At 42.9% G+C, this 20781-nt stretch overlaps 1 protein-coding gene across 1 annotated transcript in view; it reads right to left on the minus strand.

The window, feature by feature from the left end:
- DNER (delta/notch like EGF repeat containing) overlaps positions 1-20781 on the minus strand; it is a 181711-nt gene that overhangs the window by 81661 nt on the left and 79269 nt on the right. The window contains exon 2 of the mRNA XM_069973932.1: positions 3306-3587. Within this exon, the coding sequence (XP_069830033.1) occupies positions 3306-3587 (282 nt within the window). The remainder of the gene's footprint in view (positions 1-3305; positions 3588-20781) is intronic.

Below are 20781 nucleotides of genomic sequence, written 5' to 3' on the forward strand. Positions count from 1 at the left end.
TTTGTCATTTCTATATGAGGTTGGGAGCACACATTATAAAAATGGGCAAAGTGTAAGGTAAACAGGCACTGCTTAGTATGTTACTATTCAGAATATCCCTTACGTCCCTTCTTATTTGTTGGCAAGGACACTAATGCAGCTCTGCGTGTAACCGAGACATCAAGCTAACTGTGAAGCACATTAAAGCTGTCTATTTCTTCTTGAATGGAAAGGCCTGCCCCAGCACACCCATGGTTATTCCAGCATAGTTCTTTCCAAACACAAAGACTTCCCGCAGTGCAGTAAGTACAACCATATCTAAAGTGTTGGTAAAACAAGCCCCATAACCATTCTTTCCTTTTTATCTTCCTTTTAAGCATTTTTAATTAGTGGATTCCTGTTAACACTGCCGGCCACATTCTCGTCTTCGGAAATAAACAGTTGTCCTAATGTTGTATTTCCAAACCACAAAAGAAGATAATTAAAATGGTAATCGCTCTGCAAAAACAACTACGAAAAAAATCTATAAGCAGCAAAAGATGTTCAAAACAGTAAATGCAAAACCATCTACTAGTAAAGAGTATCACATCTGCACTGTGGAGGGTCTATCGCAGAAAGAAGAATAGTGCAGCATGGAGCAAGTGGTGGACACCTTGGCAGGAACAGACAGACCCCATTATAAGTCAATAGGGTCTGTCGGGTACCACTGTAGTCCATTGAGGGACTGATCTATAATTTTCTGAATCAGGAAACAAAAAGATTGTGGATGCAGATGTGAACAGAGCCTAACAAAATGTAAAATAAATAAATAAATAAAGCTGCTATGGCCACTCAACAGGGCCAGTTTCTCCTGTAATACCACTTTGGTAAATGAAGGCTAATATGTTGTATGAAGAAAACAGTAGTTGTACAACCATACAAAAGTGGCATCGCATCACATAAACATCACCCACATATAAAGTAGTCAGCCTATTATTTTAACTAAGGCAGCATTTTTTCTCCAATGTCCCTTTCGGATGTCATGGTGCCCCATCACAGGACAGCTCTCCTACTGAACCCCTAATTGTGAAATACTGCATACATTTCTAAAATGAGACATTTGCACATTACCTTTGAAATAGATTCACTATGTCTGTAGTCTCAGTCCGTTTTAAAGTAATAGTTACTTCTCTTCATCTTTCAGATGAAGGAACCTTCCACATGAAAGGTTTTTTTTTTGTAGCCTAGTCTAAAGAAAGATCTGTCACCAAACTTAATAATTTGGTTGTAGAAAGACTGCATCTGATTGATGAAATATGGTCCAGTGTGTAAATTATTTAGTGCACAGGGGATGATCAGCTCACCCCTGCTTAGTTCTGACTATACATAAAACTTCTGACAAAGATGATGGAATCATCAGACTTTTCTTACCTTATAACACAGGAAGGACAATAAGCAATGTATGCTCAATAGTGGAACATTCATAAAACATCCCTCAAACAAATGTGAGACCTCTTTAATTAATGACATGTTTTTTCAAATCTTGTAAAGAAAAATTTTTTGGAAAAGATGGAATGATGGAAAGGTCAACAACAAAACGATCCTAAATATTACTTATCCTAATACTTTTTATCCTAATATCCTTAATATCACAATATCCTACATCAGGTTGATTCCATCTCTCCTTTGGAAAATGTCACGGACCATTTTCCTTTAATTTCCATATTTTTTGCCTATGCCATTGAGATTATATACATTTTCCCCCAAATAAGGTTTAACGCTCTGTGACAATAAAAATTACTTCACTAAAACTATTTCTATCAAAGTGTCCAAGGTTTTATGTCTACTAGTGCATAGTACGCTGAGATCATGATTATCTTCTCCCCTGTTCCTTTAGCTGACATGTAACCTCATATTATAAATATGATTTGTTTTCTCCAGGAATCATCTTTATATGTCTTATTAGTATAGCATTAGACCTAAGTTTCTGCACCTTGGCCATGTCCTTGGCCAATGTAGAGTGGTGATTGGTCACAAAAGATCACTTGTAGCCAACTTTCCATGCACCATGGTTGCTTCTCTTTAGCTTCTTATAACATTGTTTTCCTTTGTTTATTTGTGTTATTTTTGGTTTTCATTAGTAATTTCTTTATGTAAATCCCATTTTATTCAGATAAATTCATACAGTTCTATCAAAAACAATGACTTCTGCTCATTTGTGTTTTATTTGTTTTGTTATGTATATTGTATTTAAGGGTGCCTTCACACCTACCGGATCCACAGCGGATCTCACTTCTGCGGATTCAAAGCGAGAACCGCTGCGGATCCGATATCAATTCACCCCTATGATAGCACATATTCGCAGCGGGATTAACATCTCGCTGTGAATATGTGCTTTAACTCCCTGAAGCCCGCTGCCCCGCCGTCGCATCCCCCCATCCCGGCCACATCCCCCCATCAGCCCAGTGCCAGTCCCCCGCCGCCGAGAGCATACAGTACCTGCTTGGCGGCACGGCTGGAGTGAGGCTGCCGACTCCGGTCCCGCTCAGATCAGCTGAGTGGGACCGGAGCCAGGAGCCTCACTGCAGCCGCGCCGCTGAGCAGGTAATGTTAGCTCGCGGCGGCGTGCCGGAGATGGGCTAATGGGGGGATGTGGCCGGGATGGGGGGGATGTGCCACCGCCGGGGATGGGGGATGCGACGGCGGGGCTGCTGGCACCAGGGAGTTAAAGCACATATCCACAGCGGGATGTTAATCCCGCTGCGAATATGTGCTATCATAGGGGTGAATTGATACCGGATCCGCAGCGGTTCTCGCTTCGAATCCGCAGAAGTGAGATCCGGTAGGTGTGAAGGCACCCTTACACATATCTGATTGTGAACAACCAACATCTTTTGACACATCTTTTGTCTTTATGTGACTAATAAATTAAGGGAGAACTCTGGTAAAAAGTATTATTCCAGAGTGAGAAGGGGTAGGGAACATAATAAAGAAGATATACTTATCCATTCCTGAGCCCCACAGTACCACCAGCTCGATTTCAGCCTCCGGTCTCCTGTTTCTAACGACTTCCTGTATTTCCACAAACAGAAAATATCCCCGCTCAGCCAGTCAGTAGTTGTAGAGGTGTCCTGCCTCAGTCACTGGCTAAGCGCGCATCTCTGAGTTGGCTCATTAAGTTACAGGAGGCTGGCAGGGGTCCATGAGCAGTGACACTGTGCTGCAGGAGCATGGGGATGTAAGTATAGCTTCTTTATTATGTTAACCCACCTCCCTGTCCTCTGTGAATTTTTATATTATGCTTGAACTTATAAAACATGTTGTTCCTATTAAATTCTTTCACTCACCTGTACTTCATCCCACAGAAGGGTTGTTACCTTCTGTCCCAACTTTGGCCTCCACGTTGGCAGAGTCATAACGGCTGGAGATTGAGGCATTTCCGTTGTTGGCTCCACTGTAGTCTGTTGAAACTGTGGTATTTCGGTGGCAGAGTTGTCTGTGGGTTCAAAAGAGGGTATATCACAGTGGACTCCTGTGAATCCATCTCTACAGATGCACAAGTAACTATTCCCGCTGACGCTGCAGTTTCCATGGACACAAGGTTTCTCTCCACAGGGATCAGTAACAAACTAAAAGGAAAAAAAATATATATATATTACTGTCAATAAGAATTTTTGCTCCTAGTTATGATAGTTATCTGCAAGCTCTTCCTTATAATGTCTGGATATGTTCCTTGAAAGCACCTTCTGCCATACAAAGGAATAAATTACATACAAGGATTTATTCTTGTAAATATCTAGAGGTCTCTATGATAATATCCAGATATCTAGACATAAAACACGTTTGTTCTTTGCACTCAGTGTCACTCATCGCTCCCAATAACACATTTTTATGTACTTCAGAACTCTTTACAGTTGTCTTTCTAAATTGCACTGGAAAAAAAAAAACTTGGACTCTGATGACTACGTTTAACAAGAAGACTGTTGAAATACGCTTTACACCCCTAAACACACACGTTTACACAGAGATTTGTTATTCATCCATTGCTTCAGATTGCTTGTGGTCTGTTTATCTATTCAGGAATTGCATACTATTTTTGCAAGTTCAAATAATAATATAGTTTAAATTTAAAGGAAAATCTGCACCAAAGAATGAGTTGGTATATCGAAAAGACTTTGGCCACTAGGTGTCTCCCTTCCCTGAAATCTGGTGTTCACTGTCTGTTGTCAGAGGAGTTCTGTCTCTGGTAACAGAGAAATTGGGACAGAATACAGGAAGCAGAGGCAGGGCTTAGTTTGTGCACAGCAGGTAACCCCTTCTCCTTTCGTGCTGTGCTACTGTATATACATAGTGAAGACTTCTGTATCTAATCTCCCTCTCCCTTTAATCTGCAGGTTTGTCTTCTGCAGTGGTCTATTGCTTAGTGTAACCACTTCTTTGCTGTGCTGCTGATGTTTTTTTTAAATTTCTGTTTACAAAGCACCTTGCTAAAGCCCCTATTACACGGGGCGACTGAGAGAAGCAAACGAGCGCTGTCAGCGCTCGCTTGCTCCTTGTTCCCCGCTCGCTGCTGGCGCTATTACACACGTCGGCAGCAAGCTGGTGAGTGCAGAGGGGACGGCGGGGAGGGGGGCTGCCCTGGTGATCGCTAGATCATCTGAGCAACCCATAGAAGATAGCAGCTGTCTGCTGCCGCTGCTCCTATTCCACGGAGAGACTGCAGCAGATCGCTGCTATATTAGTCATTTGTCTTTCAACACGTTGAAAGACAAATTACTGCAACGATCAGCTGAAATCGTTCATGTTGGCCGATTGTTGCCTCCTATTACAAAAGACGATTATGGTCTGAATACATCCGATAATCGTTTCATGTAATAGGGCTCAGAGAAAGGTAAGTATAGCTTCTTTATTATGTTCCCAGTGCATCCGTAACTCTTCTCTTTAGTATTGTCACCACTCTGAAGAGTTAAACTAACAAAATCACGCAGGTTTTAAAATCCCTATAAAATGACAGGTATGCTTTAGTAAATCCAGAGATTTCTTTATAGGCTACATTCACCTTCACATTCAGTTTTATTACTGTAATGCATCTAAAACAATAAAAAGGAAGCAATTTTTAAAATTGCCTCAATACCAATTCCCGCTCCTTGATGTAATGTACATCAAGGTCCTCAAGTAGGGGATCATACGGGCACTGCCATAATGCATAATGTAATCACCAGCAGGATGACGCCTGCCCCTTACTGCCAAGTTCATCAGCTGTGGCAACATAATAGCCCAGGCAGCCCCACTGTTGAGATAGCCCTGTCTCTTGTAACAGCTTGATAGGACATATCACTGGTGTGAGGGGCTTTTGTATTTTTATAAATAATAATAATAATAATAATAATAATAATAATAATAATAATAATGCTGATTCTGCAGCAGTTTACATAGTTTGTCAATTTTTGTCCCTGTCTAGGGCTCACAGTCTACCTTCGCCTATCTGTATGTTTTGGATGTGGTAAAGAACCCAGAGGAAACCCACTCAAACACGGAGAGAACATAACAAAACAAAGGTTTCTTTGAAATTCATATTTTAAAAAAAAATTCTAAGAAGATACATTTTATTAAAAACAACCATATTCACCAACTATATTATTCATTCTTTTTGCAACATGACAAATCCCAAAATTTCTCCTGGTCCTGAAAGTGATACAAAATCTCCTGTTTTGTGTCTACAATTTTCATGCACACCTATGCATCTCCATAGTAACAGACTACACACAAACTCTTTGTAGTCTGATCCTGCAGTCATATTTCCATCCAACCCACCCACTCCCTGCTTCTTGAAAGTCAAATGTAAGTTAGTGAACGGACCACACAGGATTTGTTTGTTCAAACTTTTCATAGGAGGCCATTTTAATAAAAATTGTGCATAAAATTCCTTTTTTAAGAAAAACAGAAAAAAAGGTTATGAAGGTGGGCCTTCAATTTAAATACTAAATAACCTATGGGTTACAATTATCATTACAATGAGAAGATTCAGATGGAAATAAGAATATGTAATGATGAGTAGAGTAGACTACAAACACATGAGCTGCAGTGACACCATTGGTTTTGCGCCTCTCTATGAATATTTCATACATGCTCGGTATTTCTGTAAAGCAATGCTGTTTGCTTGTGTGAGTGATTACATTCGGTGAACTGCATAATGTAAAAAAGCTAAGGCTAAACACATAACAGGAAATACATGCATAAACAAGTAGACCGACTGCCGTAATATACAATACTGTAACTAAAAATGAAAAGTTCACCCAAATAGGCAACAAAGTGAAAAGACATTAATGGGGTGTGTTCTCCTTGTGTCTATATGACTTTTCTCTGGGTATTTGGTTTTCCAAGAACATACTGATTGTCCATTGGTTTCCTATAGTGCTTGCCCTAGTGAATGTCAGAGACTGATGTGTATAATTGTGCTATACTATATAAGCAACACAAATAAGTAAATAAATAATAACAACCAAAAAAAAAAAAAAAAGTAAAGCTGTCAGCGGCAAAGAAGATTGAGGAATTCTGTCTTTTAAAGTGTGGGTCAATTAATTCTAATAGAGGTAATAAGACAGGGAAGAAGGATGGGTGGGTAGCTGGAGCTATGTGACGGCCTTGGAGTGTTAGTCTCCCAATGAGGCAGTCAATTTCTCATTAACCATAATTCTACGCTATTAATCACACTCTTTTGTCACGGACCTTTTACATGGCAACCTTCTGCAAAGATATGATGGGAAGCATGTTAGTATTACTATATTTATTAGTGTTGTATACAGTGCATTATAAATGTTTAGTACTTATTTTGGAAGATTTTTTATGCATATTGAACACTCAGTAATATGCTTTTGCGGGGTATTAGAGGAAAGTTGCTGCCCAAGATCAAGCATGCGTGTACTGTATATTGAACCAGGTGGAGTGATCAGGAAATGCTATCACATGCACAGTCAATCCTGAATAGCTATCTAGCAGTTATGGGCTCGGATTGGCTTAAAAGTAAAAAAAAAAATGTTATACTCACCTGCCTGTTCTCCTGCTGCAGTGTCTGATTCATTTTGATATACAGGAAATGTTGGCTCAGCCAATCACTCACCATAGTGGTGACCTGCCCCTGTCTGACTGAGCATGCCCATCATGAATGTCACAACAAAAGCAGAAAGGGTTGCTCAATTGGGATGAGGTAATGTTGGGATCAGGCAGGTGAGCAGGGGATCAGACAGGTGAGTATAACTTCTTATTTTGTGTTTAAGCCAGCCTGAGACAATAACTAAAAACTTTGTGAGCCCAGACAACCCCTGTAATATGTTTTAATTTTCACAGCAAGACAGACTTCTTGTCAGAGTGGGTGCAAAATGACTAGAGGGTTGTGTGGTTTAGAAATCCACTTTCCATTATCCAATAAGGTAATTTCAACAATGTACTCAATATAAAGCCTCATACTAACTTCTAGCTGCCCTCTACTTCTTGGAAACATACTTTTGGCAGGAGACAATAAGTAGCAGGGATAACATGACCGCATGATCAGACTATATAGGGTATGTTTGTAGCCTGTTAATTAACCCCTTCATGACCGAAGGTCATTGATGCATGGATGTCCAGGTCACAACGAAGCAGCACTCTCTTTCTTGCCTTCTAAGAGCCATAACGCTTTTATTTTTCCACCTCCATAGCTGGTTGGGGTGACATTTTTTGGCACCACGATCTCTAGTTTTTATTGGTATCATATTGATGGAGAAGAAAAATTTTGATAGCTTTTTATTCATTCTTTTCTGATACATAATTTAAAAAAATTAGTAATCCTGATGTTTTTTTTCCCCATCCTTTCATTCACACGGTTCACAGTGTGGGAACAATATTGTTATACTTGAATAGATCGGACAATTCCACACGGTACAATATATGTTTATTTATTTTAAATCAACATTATACATACATCCAAACTGTGGTTCATGCTTCCCTGTGCTGACATTTGGTCTTTTCTCTGTTCAAAAAAAGAGATCAAACACAGGAAGTCCCAGTCCTTTGCATGCTCACACAAGGAAAGACAGCTGTTCACCATGCGGGTCGTATATCAACTAAGAGCAATTGACTTAGGTTAATTATATTAATAACTTTTGCTAATTATAGCTGCTATGCAGCTTACCAGGAGACAAAGCTCATTGTTATGTAACAATTCAGTCAGTATAATGTCACTGTGTGGTTACAGAGGTTTTGGTGCTATGAGACAGGAGAGCTGACCATGCAATGCAAGCACTCCCAGGATTCTCTGCTACAGAATATGGGTGCACAGCATCTGTACACATGCCGGTGAGGACTTGACCAACTCTGTGTGTGCTCTGGAATGGCTGTCAATCAAACCAAGCCATGTCTGTGAGCACACAAAGGGCTGGGGCTTCCTGTGTTAAGTCTCTTTTTTTGAACAGAAAAAAGACCAATTATTGCATGGACCGCAGTTTAAGGCTCCGTACACACAGAGCAAAAGTGTGGCGCCAGCCTCCCTGTCATAATGACAGTCTATGGGAGGCTCGCGCGCCTCCTCTCTCTGAACAAGTTCATTCTTCAGTGCGGGGAGAGGAGGCGCACGAGCCTCCCATAGACTGTCATAATGACAGGGAGGCTGGCGGCATTCTGCGGCAGAAAATTCCGCCACTTTTGCTCTGTGTGCACGGAGCCTAACAATAAGGGAAACACCTAGTGGCCATATGTATAATGTTGATCTAAACATAGAAAACTTTATTGGTTGTGATGCTGCCTGGGCTGACATGTCAAAACTGATGAGGCTACAAGGGCCTGGTTGCCCATATGATCACATAGCTCTGCATAGGAGCTGTGAACACTGTAGATCATTACAAGGAAATTATAATCACCACTATTTTCAAAGCTGCTTCATTGTAGATATAAAGCAATATAAAATGGTTGCACAGGGGGACATTGCCTTTAAGGTAAATTGCTTCCTCCAATAAGACCTTTATCGGAGACCCCCTTTGCTCTTGCAATGTACTTAGTACTTAAACGCAGAGCAAATAGAATCTAGTGGCTATAGAAGTGACAGGCAGGCGTTATTGATCCCAGTAAGAAGCAGAATTTCCCTGATGATAAATACCGGCTAATAGTAGCTCTATAAAGCCACCACACACCATATCATGAGAACTCTATTATTTCTCTGCAAATGGCTTCACTCGCCGATCTCGCCGCCTCTGAAAAATCCCTACTTGCTGTGACAGGAATAGTAAGGAGCAATATTGCAAATTGTTTGGAGTTTATCCCTGAAATAAGAGGGAAGCCAACCCGTTTACAAGAGACGGCGGCCTATATGAAAGGCATTTGTCATTCTCCAGCTTCCCCATTCTCTCCCCTTGCACCAATATACGTCTTCTACCTAATGACTAACATAAATTGTGTCACTCTTCTCCCTCCAGCTGGAGATCCCACAGGAGGCTTTTACTTCTAGCTGAAACAAATTACCTCAATCTGTTTCATCACTTTACTCTCATCTTCCATATCCAGAAGTTTACACAAATCTAACTCTCTTCCCTCCACCGTATCTCTCAGGTAAGGAGCGGAGACATTTCATTAGGGCGGATAAGCTATGCTATATTGGGGAGAAATGGGGATGATCTCCATAACATCACTTGTCCTGCAGTCACAAGCTTAGAGTCTGGAAATGGCGGTATGGTAGCAACGGGTGGGCAACGGGGCCGATACTTGTAGGGTATGCTGGTCTGTGCCAGCAATGATGTGAGGACATATCAAGCAATACTGATAAGTGGGTCTGTCTCATAATACATGCATGCAGTGTATATAAATCCTAGTCCTGTGCCATGACTAAGGTTGCAGGTGGCAACTGAAACATGTTGGGGGGTTACCGTGTGCATGGTGACAGGTGGAAAATAAAGCTCTATTCAGATTTACACGGCTGGGAGCTGTACTCAATCCTTTACGCTGGAATGTATATATGGAATGTATATATAAATCCTATACTGCCTCTTTTTATTATATGCATTGGCGAGTGATGTTACTGGTAGTTAGCAGTATTTCTAGTGTATCATCTGTGCCGTGCAGCCCAGGAAGATCCCCTATTGCTATCTGGAAATCACAACCAAGCAGTTCTGATGGATTGTTCCAATCATACTTTTTATCACCCGTTACAGTTTCTGTACATAACGGTGTTCAGTTGCAGATGGTCTGCGGGTTTGCTCGGCTCATTCTTACCCTTAAAGTCCTGCTCATTTACATATAACATAGAGAAGAGTTATTTGTATGGCAATCCTATGACTTGGATAGGCTCTGTTCACACCTGCGGTCCGTGAGGTGTTCCAGTATTCATAGCAGCAGGAATACACTACAGCGATATTCTTGCCACCAATTGTAGTGGTGTCCGTTATAAGAAAAGATTTAAAAAGTCGAAATATCCTTTCAAAAAGTGACCCATTATAACTGTCAGAGGTCTGTTATGAGCAGAAGCTGTGACTCTAGTGTGAACTAGTGATGTCACGATACCAGAATTTTGAGTTCAATACCAATGCCAACATTTTTTTTTCAATCCTCGATACCAATTCGATACTTAATAAATAATATTTTAAAAAAAAACACAAAAAAACCCTCAATATTAGAAATGCACATCATGCTCTCCTGTCATCTCTGCGGCTGGGTGGCAGGGGGGGAATCCGTGCTAGGTCGCGGCACAGATAGTGTGAAAGAGGCCTAACACTTCATCTATCAGGGAAATGATGGGGGCTGTAGTAATGTAACACACACACCAGCTGTCAGGGTGATGATGGGAGCTGTAGTCATGTAACACACCAGTTATCAGGGGAATGATGGGAGCTGTAGTCATGTAACAAACCAGTTATCAGGGGGATGATGGGAGCTGTAGTCATGTTACACATACCAGTTATCAGGGGGATGATGGGAGCAGTAGTCATGTAACACACAGACACACACCAGCTATCGGGGATGATGGGAGCTGTACTCCTGCTGTCAGGGCATGGTGACCACTGACCCAGCAGGGTGACCTGGATTTGGGCAGCAAGGTAAACTGCAGGCTGCAGACCCCCCTCCCCCCATCCCAGTGAGAGCCAGGCCGACCCCCTCTTCACCTCTCTCACATAGCTGATGTCCGCCCCGGGAGTGTCTTGCCGGCCCCGGCCTGCCGCCCCCTCATAGTCCTGTGGCCCCCACCTTACAGTGTGGTGATGTAGTGGCCGCATCTCCTCCCCGCCCTCAGCCTTCTCATCATGAAGCGCCGGCCGCTCTCCCTCTGCAGCCGCCGACCCTGCTCTGACCCTTTCAGTAAAGGGTAAATGACTGCCGGCCGCAGTCATTAGTAGCGGGGGTCTGCTACACACAGTAGCCGACCCCTGCTACATAAGGAGCAGGTTAGGAGAGGGGGATAATGCCGCTGTCAGTGTGACAGCGGCATCTATACAGTTAAATAGCCGGCACATACGATCGCTGTGTGCCAGCTATTGGAAGTTAGCGCCGCCGGGAGCGGAGAGAGTGAGGGCGGGTGGACAGAGGAGGTGACACCAGGGGGGCCACGCAGAGCACATGGCAGGCACTCAGCTCACTGCCTGCCATGTCTTCTGCTGTGTACTTTATGATAAGCCGCACTGCTGCACGGCTTATCATAAAGTATCGAATACCAGGAAATCCTGGTATCGAACTGAAAATATGCCCCGAAAATCGATAGTAGAATCGATTTTTCGGTGCATCGTGCATCCCTAGTGTGAACAGAGTCTTTCCAGTCTAAAACAGTGCTCTCTGTCCATGACAGAAACTGTCCAGAGCAGCAGCAAATCCCCATAGAAAACCTCTCCTCCTCTGGACAGTTCCTGACATGGACAAAAGTGGCAGTAGAGAGCACCGTGTCAGACTAGAAAGAATATACCACTTCCTGCAGACATACAGCAGTTGATAGGTACTGGAAGACTAGAGATTTTTAAATAGAAGTAATTTACAAATATGTATAAGTTTCTGACACCAGTTAGTATGAAAAATTTTTTTCAGTGGCATACCCCTATAATGAGCACAGATTTTTTTCATAGAAAAATGCCACTGCAGTTTTTGAGCCAAAATTATTACCAGAAGAGAGCTGACCCCCACCCATCGCTGGGACTAGCAGAGAAAAGCATGCAACTGAGCGCATCACCCCCTGTCTAACTGCAGGGAGACAGTCCCATAGACCTCTACAGCTGCTGTGGATAGTCACATAGACTTCTACAGCTGCAGGAGATAGTCCTATAGACTTCTATAGCTGCTGGGGATAGTCCCATAGACTTCTACAGCTGCAGGAGATGGTCCCATAGAGTTTTACAGCTTAAGGGGATGGTCCCATAGACTTCTACAGCTGAATGAGATAGTCCTATAGACTTCTACAGCTGCATGAGATAGTCCTATAGACTTCTACAGCTGCAGGAGATGGTCCCATAGAATTCTACAGCTGAAGGAGGTAGTCCTATAGACTTCTACAGCTGCAGGAGATGGTCCCATAGAATTCTACAGCTGAAGGAGGTAGTCCTATAGACTTCTACAGCTGCAGGAGATGGTCCCATAGAATTCTACAGCTGAAGTAGATAGTCCTATAGACTTCTACAGCTGCAGGAGATGGTCCCATAGAATTCTACAGCTGAAGTAGATAGTCCTATAGACTTCTACAGCTGCAGGAGATGGTCCCATAGAATTCTACAGCTGAAGTAGATAGTCCTATAGACTTCTACAGCTGCAGGAGATGGTCCCATAGAGTTCTACAGCTGAAGGGGATGGTCCCATGGACTTCTTCAGCAATTAGTTTCCTGCCATGTGTTCATCGGAGGTCTGTCTAAGCAGCAGCTGTCATGATATGTAAGAATTCTAAGGAGGTGTCAGTTCTTTTTCTCATGACTGTATCTTTACAAGGTTGGCGCTTTGTTTTCCTGATGCCCAGCTACAAATCCTTGGCATCACTTCACATTGTTAAGTCATATAACTGGCTGCTTGCAGCCATCACTATTGGGAGCTCCCTGAATACTAATGTATTCAATTCCCACTAAACTATCATTATAAATTTATAGGTGGCAGATGCTGGCACGCGGAGCAGAGGGCCTGATTTGGCAGAGCCCCGATGGCCGCTCTCAGGCTATCTGTTGAGATAATAGCTAGCCACAACGACACCACATCTTCAGTCTAGAGGCTCATTTATTGAGCAATATTATTTCAGCATTCAACACTGAAGCTCAATTAAATACATCTCAAGTCTTTCCATTTGACAGCTTTGACCTTATTCCAATTACGCCGGTCCACGCCAAATAGCAGTTACAGAGATTAAACAAATAAAAATGTGCCGTCTATTGAAAGACTAATCCCTCGAATGAAAATGAAATCTAGTTTCTGCATTCAGGCTCTGATTTTGTCTCGCTGATATGCATTGTCTGCGGCAGGGCCAGAAACATTTCTTCTATCCATCTATTTCTATAGCAAAATGTTACCACTCAGCAAACACTAGCCTCATTTATGGGCATAGAGACTGACAGCTTATTGTTGTAGATCAGGTATCCATGATGGAAATATGAGACTCCATGATGGTTTCCTTTTAAACATGGGTGACAACTATAGGAGCCCTAGCAGATAATGCAGGGCTAAAAGACTTGGCGCTACAAAACTGGATGGTGCCTCCTGGGTGGCACTTTCTTAAAGGGGTACTCCAGGCTGGGGTTATATTCAGTGTATGGCCGGGGAAGGGGTGGATATAGAAGGCATCGCGCCGCCCCGTTCTCCCGTCCTGCTTTCTGGTCTGAGCTGCGGCTTGAGACGTGATGTCTCAGGGCAGCTCAGCCATTCAGCGTCCGAGGCGGGACTCCGCTACGACCGCTGAATGGCTGAGCTGCCTTAAGACGTCACGTCTCAAGCCACAGCTCAGACTAGGAACCGGCAGCCGGACAGGAGAACGGGGCGGCGCTATCCGGGACCCGATGCTGGAATCGGGGAGGTAAGTGACCAGCGGCCTCTATTTCCACCCCCTCTCCGGCGGTACACTGAAAAAAAACCCAGCCCAGAGTTCCCCTTTAAGACCCTCCCATATATTGTGCTGAAATACAGCGAACAAATAACCGTACCATACAGAGGCTGGTAATAAGTGCCATACTGTATAGTGCAAAGAAGGGGTCCATGGAGCCTCAGTTACGAGTCTCAAAACATGGGAATAGACAGATATCCCTCCAGAGAAGGAAAGCCTGTTGTCAAGGGGTGCCTCCCGGTGGGGGGATCACCAAACCACCCTGATACATAGCCCCTTAATGCCCACTCGGTTGTCAGTATTGGGACATAAATAGGAAAATACCAGAGTGGCCCCTTTTACATCAAAGTCTAACTCAGTGATGAGTATTGCAACATGACAAGGGTTTACCAAAGCCAGGCATCCATACACAGACAGTTGTTTCTGGGGAATTTGCCCCTCATCAGTGAGGAGCAGGATTCTGGCTAACGGGGACAATGAATAGTAGACCAACAAAACACAATCACTGAGCTCAGGGAGATCAGTGACAAAAATCCAATGAAGTACTCACTCACTCAGGAGCAGAATGAAGATAATAACACGTTTAGAAGGAATTTTTAGTCTCACCATGGGCAGCAACATATCAAAAGTTATGTTTGAGCAGAAAACCCCTTTAATAATTATGATCTACTGTATATGATACTATTACCTGTACATGGTATCGTGCAATTGTGTCACTATTATTTCTAAAATTTCTTTCATATTAACTCATGCCAGAAAGTGCCAGAGATTTGTAATTTACTTCTATTAAAACATCTTGGTACTTATCAGCTGCTGTATGTCCTGCAGGAAGTGGTGTTTTTTTTTCCAGTCTGACACAGTGCTCTTTGCTGCCACCTCTGTCCATGTCAAGAACTGTCCAGAAGAGTAGCAGATCCCCATAGAAAACCTCTCCTGCTCTCCAGGCTTGAAAGAATACACTTCTTACTGCAGGACATACAGCAGCCTGGAAGACTTGAGATTTTTTTAATAGAAGTAAATTACATATCTCTGGCACCAGTTGAATTAAAAGTTTTAGTTTTTTTGTGAACTACCCCTTTAAGGTAGGACATCCACTGTATATGGCTCTAATAATATGGCTTTATTATGTGGCGCCATTATTTATGATCAGCCATTAATAATTATGATTTGCACAATGTGTGGCACTATGACATGGGTACATTAGGTACAGCACAGCCCCCCTATAAGGGCACACAGTTTCATGCTTGCCACTGCTGGCTACCTACATATATTACCTGACACCTATATAGCAATAATTTTGGTATCCTTGGGTTCGGAGACGTGCATAGTCATACGTATTATTAATGCAACTGCTGCCTTCCCCACATATAGGAGACCTGGAGGATTATATAAGTGTGTCACATCTAACCCTCTTTCCTTTTCTTCCTTTCTCTCAGTTTGGGATTTAACTTCACAATGTGTATTAAGCTCCATTTTAATGTTCTAATCTATATCACGCTGCGTTAAACCCGGTTCTGTGTATATAGTTTTAGCATCCGCTCATATATCTGTCATTGGGCTCTATCCACTAATTGTTTTCTAAGTTTATTTCTTCAACTAAAACGCTCATTACATTACACTCCGCCATTGTAGTAAGGCGTTCCTGGATTCCTTTATGATCTGTGCTTGTGAAAATCTGCAGGCGGAATGGCTTTGTATTCTGGCCAAGCACAATGCAGGCGTAGCTGTGGGGCACAACAGCTCGGATGGAATAATAAATCTGTGATGTAATCAAATAAAGTCAGATTTTGCATTGTGTTTGCTGCGGTCGCAGAAAGAAATCTGGTGTAGGTGGCAACACATAAACAACAGGCATTTGTCACCCATAGGAGGACATGTGGCCGTCATGCAGATGGAAACCAAGCCGATATGCTGGCTGGCACCACTTTCTATTGACTGTTAATAGCTGTGCTCCAAAATAGAGTAGCCATAGGGTCTATTCATTAATGGACGCAAGATTATGCTGGAAAGCAAATTGCAAGCGCATGTGGCCATTGAGAAACACAGAATAGCATGGGCGCACAGTTTATAACTGCATTGCAGCTGCACATTGGCCACCTGGCTACCCTACCCCTACACAAGTCATTACCCATGAAATGGTACAAGCAGTACAGGCTGAAGGGACTGAGACTGATAGTAGGTAATCCAGCTGAATATGTAATCCAGGGAATATGGGAATGGTGTATTCAATACTCACCTACCCTGATCCCCTGCAACAATGAAATCTAATTGATAATAAAAGACAATGTAACACCTTCTGTTTTTAACAAGAATAAACTTGTTGGAATCTTACTGACCCCACTGTGTCCCAGTTAGGCTGGGTTCACGCTACTTTTTTCCTATCCGTTTTTCCATTAACTTCCATTATTAAAAAAAAAGGATGAAAACGGATCAGTTTTCTTTAACGGACAGAAAAATGAGCTTGACTACGTTTAAGTGTACATTAAAAAACACTGATCCGTTTTTCTTTTTTTAAATGGACGTCAATGAAAAAACGGATCAAAACAGATGCACGCAAATGCACCTGTTTTTCCATACGCTTTTTTGCAAAAATGGATGAAAAAAAAACCTTGTGTGAACCCAGCCTTACTATTGCCAAGTACTTTAGTGATCTATCATATTCAGCGGGAATAGAGTGGCAACCAATCATGTGCTATTAATCTGGTGATCCCTTATCCTGTGGGAGAGATAACCCCCTTCAGAAATAACCACTTTTACAAAACCTCTGAATTGTGCCGTTCCTCTGTATTTCCTCCTGGAGTTGAACGTATAAACTGACAACTGGGTGTTCTCTTTCCCCTCGACAATGGGATGTGTCACAATACTATGTGAAAGGCAATGTTTACATGTTCAGAATGTTACAAACATGGCAAACTCTGTAGGGACTCACCCTATTGAGAAGGGCAATGGTATCTTCCACTTATATAATTATTCATATATTTCCAGGAGGAATAACAGAGCTACAGAATAGTAATTTTATTGCAATGCAATTATTAACAGACATGTCAGGATGGGTGACAGGTCCTCTCTAACTGCTGGGGTCGGCTGCAGAAGTGAGCAGGCTCAGAACAGGATATGATGTTGTCATTCCCTATCTACAATCAAGACACCGAAGAGAACAAAGATCTCGCAGCCTGAGCAAAAGATCTATCAAGGTAAGGAGGCGTCTGTAAGTGGAGCACGGCTAAACTGCATCCAGCTGGGAGCACACAGGCTTACGTCAGATATATATATATATATATATATATATATATATATATATACATATATATGTATATATATATATATGTCTCTTTTACATGAGGCGTTAGTTTTTTGTTTTTCATTTGTGTCATTAAGTTTTTTTTTTCCAGATTTGTTCTTCTGTTTCGAATAATAAACCTATGGAGATAAACATTTGATAAAAAAACTGATAAAGCTACTGATGCTACTAAAACACAGCAAACCAAGGGGTACTCTGGAGAAAATAATGTTTTACATCAATAGAGAGCAAAAAAAAAATTACACAGATTTGTAAATGACTTCTGTTAAAAAATCTCAATCCTTCCAGTACTTATCAGCTGCTGTATGTCCTGGAGGAAATGGTTTATTCTTTCCAGTCTGTCACAGTGCTCTCTGCTGCCACCTCTGTCCCTGTCAGGAACTGTCCAGAGCAGGAAGGGTTTTCTATGGGGATTTGATGCTGCTCTGTACAGATCCTGTCACGGACAGAGGTGGCAGCAGAGAGCACTGTGTCAGACTGGAAAGAATACACCACTTCCTGCAGGACATATAGCAGCTGATAAATACTGGCAGACTTGAGTTTTTTTTAAACAGAAGTAATTTACAAACCCGTATAACTTTCTGTCACCAGATAATTAAGAAACAGTTTTTTCCCTCTTTTTTACCCCTTAAATATTTTAGTGTTTTAGCTCCAGAACAAATCCCCATGGATAACGCTACAAAACACTGGGCATGAAACTCATAGTCCCATTATTCTTGTGCTAAATACCTTTTAGCTTTCCTATAATGCTATACTTATACCTACATGCTAATTGTCTATGTATACATGCTGTGCAGCGAAAATTGCTCTTTAAATGGAACCTGTCACCAGGATAAAGTTATTTCTCTATGATGTTCAATCAAAGGGGAAATAATGGCCCTCCTTCTGTGTAAATACAGCCTCGGCAGTGCTGGCCATCCTGGCAGAGAGGTGATGACTGACGGATTTAGATATCAATGAGCTCTCACCATACTGACTGAACACACAAAAAGCACATTTATTTATTCTTCATCTTATGTAAAAAAAAAAAAAAAATAACTTTACCAAAATAAATAAGAAATAATACCAAAATGATGTCACTCTGGCAGGAAACATATCCACACATGATACAGTGTACAGTGGTACCTTGGTTTAAGAGTAACTTGGATTAAGAGTGTTTTGCATAAAGAGCATAAGGTAGGGTCTACAGCACTGTACTCTGACCCAGGAAGTCTCCCTAATCTTCTAAATTATGGCAGATCCACTTCAGGCTGGGGCTTGCATCAGGGGACAGGACTGTGAAGGTAATCTCTTCATAGCTGTAACCCCTCTCTCCCAGGACAGAGGGTGCTGCTATACTGTGCCAACATATGTCCTGCTCATTCCTTCATGCTCTCTGCAGTCTTTGTGAGCCCTTGTGGTTCCCACCCTCTCCATTCCTGCTATAATGTGCTTGCACTCACACTCAGCTATACACACTGCTGCTATAATGTGCCTGCACTCATACTCAGATATACACACTGCTGCTATAATGTACCTGCACTTACACTCAGCCATTCACATTGCTGTATAGAAAAGTTTATGCCACTGTCCTCCTGCGCAACTCTGTGATTCTCACTTCCTGATTGGTCCATGCTGAACACACCCCTTCCCCATTGCTGTCATGTGACCACACAGACCTCTGACAGCAGCCCTGCTTCTCTATTCTAGCCTGTTGTACTACATTACTGCATTATTATACTGCATCTTCATTCTGTATCTACAAACTGCTGCTGTATTTTCAGGTTTATGCACTAACTATACATTATACTCCACATGCTGATTGCTGACTGCTAATACAAGGCACCACTGTACTGTGAAAATGGGTTGTCAAAGTATATATACAGAGACAGACATGTGACTTTATTGGGCTAAATGTAGTTGACTTTTGTATATGTACTTTATGGATTCAGATTCAATAGAGGGCTAGCTGTTTTGCGTCAATGAATGTACGAGTTCGGCAAATAACCCAAACATACCCATTAGTTATCAATAGGTATGGAGAGGAAATGTATTAGTGTCCAGGCCAGGAGAATCCCTGTCACTCTAAAATACTTGTAATATTCCATATCTCTTTTGCTGCAGGAGGCAGTCACCACTGTAAGTCTATAGAGACAGTCTCCTGCAGCGAGAATGAGATGGCAGGGTATGCACTTCGATCAGTGAGGTTCCGAACACTAAGAACCTGACTGATCAAAACCTTTGACATGTATGTGTGAAATGCCAAAAATTTTTAGAGTGACAGTGACACTGTAAAGTTAAAGGAATTATCCAGCGTGGCCACTTTCTTCCAGCGACAGCAATACTCTTGTCTCCAGTTTGGGAGGGGTTTTTAAACTCAGTTTAATTGAAGTGAATGGAGCTTGGTTGCAAACCCCACCTGAACTGGAGATAAGAGTGGTGCTGTCTCTGGAAGAGAGTGGCCTTGTTTTTCTAATGCTGGATAACCCCTTAAGGGTTCAAACCCACTTGCCGGATCTGCAGCGAGTCTCCTTGCTGCGTTTTTGCAGCGAGACTCGCTGCAGATCCCGGCCCTATACTTTCATTAGCAGAGAAACTCGCAGCAGGGATGTACATCCCTGCTGCGATTTTGTCTGCAGCCCGCCCCATTAACCCCCCAGCCACCGGACATTATACATTACCGGGTCCCCGTTCCTGCTTGCTTCGGGGCTCCCGGTGTCTTCACAGCCCGCCCGGCCAATCAGTGCGCTGCGGCGGGGCACGATCGCCACCTTCCCTCCCCCCCTCGATCGTGCGGCCGGGGGCTGCGGGGGGGGGAGGTGGCGATCGTGCGGCCAGGGGCTGCGGAAGGGGATTGCGATCGTGCGGCCGGGGGCTGCGGGGGATTGTGCGGCCGGGGCTGGGGGATTTCGTGCGGCCGGGGGCTGCGGGGGGGCGATCAGTGCTGCTGAGGGGGTGATCGGGGCAGCAGGGGGGCTGCAGGGCTATACATTACCGGGTCCCGCTCCTGCCCCGAAGCAAACAGGAGCAGGGACCCGGTAATGTATAATGTCCGGCGGCTGGGGGGTTAATGGGGCGGGCTGCAGACAAAATTGCAGCAGGGATGTACATGTATCTGCTAATGAAAGTAAAGGGGCGGGATCTGCTTCCAACTTCAGCAGCCACCGCTAATCAAATGCCGAACGATCGGGTTCGGATGGACTCGAGCATACTCGAGGTTCGCTCATCTCTAGTCGTGACATCACTATGTTATCCAGGAAGTGACATCACCATGTTATCCAGGAAGTGACATCACCATGTTATCCAGGAAGTGAAGCCTTGATGCAGTAGAAAGTGCAGGGAAAAAAAGCACTTTATAAGCATTTCCCGTAATTAGTGTATATCAGTAATATTTTTAACTTTTGGGGGGCAATACAATACTTTAATGAAAATTTTCACTGCACTTCTCCTTTAACCTCTTAAGGACGCATGACGTACCCGTATGTCATGCGCCCGTAAGTGGTGTTCAGAGCGGGGCTGCAGC

The sequence above is a fragment of the Dendropsophus ebraccatus genome, chromosome 6, assembly GCF_027789765.1.
Source record: "Dendropsophus ebraccatus isolate aDenEbr1 chromosome 6, aDenEbr1.pat, whole genome shotgun sequence".
Lineage (NCBI taxonomy): Eukaryota > Metazoa > Chordata > Amphibia > Anura > Hylidae > Dendropsophus > Dendropsophus ebraccatus.